Source organism: Drosophila hydei, unplaced genomic scaffold (genome assembly GCF_003285905.1).
Source record: "Drosophila hydei strain 15085-1641.00,03,60 unplaced genomic scaffold, DhydRS2 tig00008139-arrow-pilon, whole genome shotgun sequence".
In the NCBI taxonomy this organism is placed as follows: domain Eukaryota; kingdom Metazoa; phylum Arthropoda; class Insecta; order Diptera; family Drosophilidae; genus Drosophila; species Drosophila hydei.
In genome coordinates this window covers 2,230,222-2,236,472 of record NW_022045847.1, presented here as the reverse complement: position 1 = coordinate 2,236,472, position 6,251 = coordinate 2,230,222, and the positions used below count along the sequence as shown (strand labels likewise).

Here is a 6,251-nt window from a genome sequence, read left to right as displayed (position 1 = left end):
GACTATTAAAACTGTTTGAACGTGTTTGGAATATTTTCATCATTGATTCCGAAGAAGGGCAAATATCTCTCCTATCAGAGCCTTGTCCGATTAGTCGAGTTGCCATTGATAATATATATTTCAGACCTTTATCCATGCGAAAACATTTTAAGGTCACTCAATCGAGTCTGATGAGTGAGTTCTTCAAAGCATCGTTCGTATGCAAACTGCTTGCTTCAGCGAAATTATTGCTTGAGTACTATTTGTTGGAGATGTGCCACGCCCCAATTGGCGAGCCGTATAGGCGAACATATAATGCACAATTTATGCTAAATGCTAAATGATAAAAGAGGTTAGCAGTAACCTCTTAGCTTTTAAGCTCTGCAACTCCAGCATATAGAGATACACGTGCCTTAATCCACTTCCAATGACCGTATATATATTCTATATATAGGGCAAAACTCGATATCTAAATATTCTTCAAGATAACTTCTAATGGGGGGTCTAACTATAAAAATGTGAGAGATATTCTTAAGAAATATATTCTTCATAATAATGTAAGTCCATTGAATAGAACTTTATTTGAACGTGCTACGTCTAAAATTGCATTCAACTCAGGCATGTGGGAGGACTGATTGGCAGGTGAGCAGAATAGGTAGAATATGAATGCCTTCTATGACCTTCTATGGCCTTCTATGGCCTTCTATGACCACGCCTCCATCTGTTTGCATGCATCTTAACAAAAGGAATTTCCATTTCCAATAAAAATCTTATCTTCGCTTCAGATAAACATTTAATTGCAACGACAATTGCAGCATATTTAATTTGAATTATTTAAATTAAATTGGAGGTTGTTCACAAGACTTGAATATTATTCATAATACGAACATACTCTAATTTGATAAAAAGATGTTCATTAGAAAAGTCCTTATTGCACGATTTAATAAATTAATGTCGAATGCTTTCAGTTTCAATTAAATTAAAATTTATTTATATTAAACGATTCTGACATGATTACCTAGTATATAGAGACACACGTAAGGAGAGCTAAGTCAGAAGGTGAATATGTGATTGATAAATATTATAAATATTATATTTAAATAATTCAGACCAAAACTTAAGAACTGACCCACTCTTGCCAAATGCAGCGTTCTAATTTTGTAATTCTAATAGAAAGCGCCATCTGTGATATATTGTACGAACTTGTACCTAGTACACAATCCATTGCCTACTTACAGCGTGTCAAAAGCTTGGCACTATGACACTGTCATTACTGTGGTGAAAACAAAATGCAACAAATTAAAGATTTTTTTTTAATGACGTTTGAGCTAATCGAAAATATGTATAAGATACGTCGATGACTCGCAACAAGCAACTGTATACTCCAGGCCACGAGTGCACTACAACCATACCAAAACGTGTTCCAGAATTGGACTGACAAGTGGAAAATGCGAATCGATGTCGACAAATTTGACTTTCACTCATGGCCGTCGCTACTACCCTAGTATCGCTGTGAAGGAAATTAGTCATGATGGCTAAATCACCTTGGGGTTATCGTCACTTTCAGAATACATGTCACGTCGCAAAGCAATCTACCTCTAGACAGCAACGTCAAAATCAGTAAGAGTATATTTGCTGCTGGCCTCATCTATGGCTTTCAGGTAAAAACACTGAGGAAGATCACTGGATGGGTACCGGGTCCTTGAGAGTGACCTCAAGACACCAAAAGTTGGAGACGGTATCGAAAAATCTGCCAAAAAGAACTTGAGACACTAGATTCTCATAAACAGCCAGGTTAGAAACTGCAGCCCACAGATCTGCTAACTCCGCACTAAGAATAGGAGAAGGCTTATAAGACACCTCCCTCAAGACCTACCTGACACTGTCTTGACTCACAATATATCAAATATTCTAAGCCTTCCTATGATAGTTTCTCTTTCTTACCTTGAGCAAGGAATTCTGTGGTCTTCATCGTCCATAGCAGAAAGTATATTAATTAATTTCAATTTAGATTAATTAATTAATTTGTAACCCCGTAATTATATAAGAATCGAATTATTATTTATGTTTATGTTTACACAATATTATGTTTATTCTACTTTTTTTTGACGAGAAACCTGGACAAAAATTATATTAGATAACATTTTTAAACAATCATCAATTTGTTGTTATAATTAAATATTTTAACGGGCTTGCAAGCTTATTTAAATTTACTATTGAAACTTTTGAAATTGATATTTTGAAAATGGCATCAGCATTAAATAGAGATGTCATTATATAAATAAATATATATATATATATATATATATATATATATATATTAGTTAATCTATATACATATAAATATAGTTCTGTATATTTCTCATTTTATGGTTTACTGCTCAAGAGAATAATAATTTTTCTCATAACTCATAAATAGCCTAAGTTTGCTTATTAATAACACCAGGTCATCATAAATCCAGTTCATCCAGCAAACGAAATAAAAACGTGTATTCAACTTGAAATATGAAAAACTCAAACATTCACATATTTTATCCGATTAAACAAGCGGAAGGTCAACACTTGATCAGTATCTATAACCAAAAACAGAATGGTAGAAGACAGTTATCCGTATTTTCATATATTTACCTGTAATAGTTCGCTTTAAAGGGTCCTGCTTTGCTTAAGCCCAGAAATTTCGACTGCGCATCGGTTAACTCTGTCAGATGAGCATCAAAAGTCGATAGATGTAGACTAGCCACATATTCGTCTATGAATAGATAGTGCAAGAATAATGAATACATATACCTATATACACATAACATATATATAACAGCCGCTTACCCATTTTCTTTGGCAGTAGGTATACATCCGATTTGTAACGTCCCGGCGATGAATAAAGCTCAATGAGAGCTAATGCCTGTGTAGAGGAGGCCACCGAGACGACAAACGATGAGATGGTGGAGCAAGACAGATTTACCAATCGTCCTTCAGCCAGAAGAATTATCATTTTGCCGTCAGGCCAAATAATATGATCCACCTGTGAGCGTACTCGCTGCCAAGTCAACTCAGGTGTATGCAGGCTGCTCACATCTATTTCAGAGCACGAATGACCCATGTTGCAGAGGATGGCACCGTTCTTCATGCGATTCATATGATCACGTGTAACAACATTCTTATTACCGGTTGCGGTTATTACCACATCTACCGTCCGTATGACCTCTCCCAAGCGCACTACTCGATATCCGTTCATTGCCGCTTGCAGGGCACATATCGGATCGACCTCTGTTACATAAACTATACAGCCCTGACCCCGAAGGGCTTCTGCGCAACCTTTGCCAACATCCCCGTAGCCGCAAACCACAATCTGCTTTCCACCAAACATGATGTCTGTCGTTCGCTTCAAACTAGTGGGAAATGGTATAGATTAGGTGAATTTCATATAGGAACTGCTATTTACCTGTCCAGTATAGAGTCACGACATGTATAATATGTATCAAACTTGTTTTTCGTTACCGAGTCATTGACATTGATTGCGGGCACTGTAAGCTTGCCTGCCTTCGACATCTGAAATAGGAAGGATATCGGTTTCAATAGCTAGTAGAGGCTGTGATGTATTTGGCTATTCACCTGGTACAACCTGTGCACCCCTGTCAAACTCTCCTCGACAATGCCCTTGATGGATTTAAAATAGTCCGGGTATTTCTTAAGCATCAGATGGGTAGCATCGCCACCATCGTCGAGGATCATATTCGGTTGCCAACCCTCTTTGTAGATGCACCTGTCCAGGCACCACCAAAAGTCTTCTTCGGTCTCGCCACGCCACGCGAAGATCGGTACACCCTTCTCCGCTAACGCCGCTGCAACTGCATTTTGGGTCGAAAAGATGTTGCAGGCTGCCCAGCGAACGGACGCACCCAGTTCAATCAGAGTTTCAATTAGCACCGCCGTTTGCGCATTGATGTGGGTGCAACCCACAATTTTTGAATTTTTCAACGGTTTGTCCTCGGCGGCACGTTTGCGTAGTGTCATAATTCCCGGCATCTCCTGCTCGGCGATTTCGATCTCCCTGCGCCCAAATGATGCCTTGGCAATATTCTTAACGCAAAAGTCAGAGCTGCCAGTTGAGTTGCTCTGCTTAATATCTTTTGGCGAAATCTCGTCCTCATCGGAACTGCCTGTGAAGCAAGCTACAATCGGGAATAGGGTAACGGTTAGATCATCATTAATAACGTACTTCCCACACTTACCCGAACTAAAGGAGCATGTGGATACGTCGGAAAATCGACGGGCTTCAATGCTTGATTTCTTCACTGCTGTCTTTTGTAAGAGAAAAATTTTAAGTTTTTTTTATTCAGTATTTGGGTAACTAATAAGGGAGCTTTATTTAATTTATTTTAGCCTAGAGCTATCAACCAGATTGGACAGAGATCGCAGCTGGTGGTAATTGGCATCGATTAGAGTATCATTGATAATTCGCAGCGTCAATTGACGCTGTGTAATCGTTTTGCGTAGCAAGCATCGCGACCTCAAAGAATCACATGCCAACATTTAAGCAAACGAGCAAATTAATCAATTCCGCAAATGTAGGCTTTTGCATTTGTATCCCAACCCACTTGCTAACTGACTTGTGTACATTTCCATAGCCGTCTTCAATAAACATTCAACACATTCACACTCACAATTAGATGCATGTACCTACACACCTGTATACATGCTTGTGTGCATATGTGAGCCTACGTATGCATGTGTGTTTGTAAATACATCATCAACCCTCATATGCATGAAGAGCTTATTCTTTATATCAACTCGCAGCATTTGTAAATATTTTCAATACTCTGTTCGTAATGGGAAACTTAGTATATTGGCTTTAATCGAATATACGCCCGCACATTTTAGAGTAAATTATTTTATTTTTATGCATGTGAAATGCAGTTGTTTTGGCGCTTACATATACAAATGATTAAAGTAGTAGAAGTATTTATGTATATTAAGAGCGCCGACTTGCAATGCAAATCAATATATAAGCTGTCAACTTTTTAACACTGAGTATTTCGCAGTCAGCTGCACTTGTTCTCTCTTGTTTCTTTTTGCTTGTGCTCCTCGTTACACACACATGTATAGACACACATTCATGCAATTAGTCGAATGTTTCATGTGCCAAATATTTTGTGATCAAGACTGTACGTTTCACGTTTGTTTTGCATACTTTATTGAGCCGAAGAAAATAGTTGCACAAATTACCTTATCGGCCAAGCTCAGGTCGGCAAATGTGGTCTCTGGCATTTTACTCATTTTGCAGACACGTTTAGCTGAAAATGATAGCAACAATATTAAATATTTACATCGTTGGGGCTATCGACCTTCGACCACTCACATATTGACAATGAAAACTGGTTCTATACACAATATATTTCAAGTTTGTCAACAATCCCCGCTGTTTTTTCGTTTCGCTTTTTGCTTATTTATAATCAGCTGTTTAAAGTATACACAACGAAGCACGTGACCGACAGAACGGTTTATAGCTATGGCAATCAAACCACTGACTAGATATGGCTTGACAAACCTAAAGATCAACGTTCAACTGTCCACTTTGATTCAGATCTCAACACAATTGAACTTTATGCACTTCACTCTATATATGTTGAACTCTACACGCGTCCTCACTGCTGTCTACGTCACAGTTACTCTGTCTCTGTCTCCGTCTCCTTTTCCTTCTTCTTCTGCGTCTGATTCTTGTCAGTCCCTTCTCGGCACTCGTATTGTCCGATGCCTACGTCACAGCAATTGAATGTCTGTCTCCTTGTCGATCTTTCTCTTCGCGCTTGTCTTCGTCGTTGTCTACGTCACCGTTACTGGGTCAAGTGCGAAACGTGGAATACCGAATGTGACGATGCCTTCGTGCGCTCTTGTCTGCCGCAAACAACAAACTGATTCACATCAACTGGTACTGCTTATGTTTATTGGGAGCAGAGCGATCGTAGAGAAATAAATAAATAATACAAATAAAGAACGCAAAACGAATGCAACAAATAACTGGGCAGAGAAATTGCTCATACACATACACACAGAACAGACCGAACAGAAATAAACATCTTATCTTAAAGCTATTATCGCTCTTCAGTGTTTCCGCTCTCTCACTCTCTTTCTCTCTCTCTTCGTCTCTCTCTCTCTCTCTTCGTCTCTCTCTCTCTCTCTTCGTCTCTCTCTCTCTCTCTCTCTCTCTCTCTCTTCACGTCTCTCTGTCCCTCTTTTTCTCTGTCTTTCTCTCTCCCCTAGAACGGTTAGATGAC

At 38.8% G+C, this 6,251-nt stretch overlaps 1 protein-coding gene across 1 annotated transcript; it reads right to left on the bottom strand.

Moving 5' to 3' along the window:
• Positions 1–2,348: 2,348 nt before the first annotated feature.
• On the bottom strand, positions 2,349–5,901 carry LOC111602385 (adenosylhomocysteinase-like 2). Its single transcript, XM_023319408.2, has 8 exons — positions 5,336–5,901; positions 5,203–5,270; positions 4,209–4,278; positions 3,589–4,148; positions 3,419–3,525; positions 2,803–3,365; positions 2,608–2,728; positions 2,349–2,552 (listed from the first exon to the last, which is right to left on the bottom strand). The coding sequence occupies exons 2-8, from the start codon at positions 5,251–5,253 to the stop codon at positions 2,546–2,548; spliced, it is 1,479 nt and encodes a 492-aa protein (XP_023175176.1). The 5' UTR covers positions 5,254–5,270; positions 5,336–5,901; the 3' UTR covers positions 2,349–2,545.
• Between the last annotated feature and the right edge of the window lie 350 nt (positions 5,902–6,251).

Bases quoted from the DNA above. Each gene is read 5' to 3' on its own strand.
- LOC111602385 (XM_023319408.2), bottom strand. From the start codon at position 5,253: ATGAGTAAAATGCCAGAGACCACATTTGCCGACCTGAGCTTGGCCGAT. The intron at 4,279-5,202 runs GTAATTTGTGCA...CTCTTACAAAAG, and splicing joins ACCTGAGCTTGGCCGATAAG to ACAGCAGTGAAGAAATCAAG. The intron at 4,149-4,208 runs GTAAGTGTGGGA...TCCCGATTGTAG, and splicing joins CACATGCTCCTTTAGTTCGG to CTTGCTTCACAGGCAGTTCC.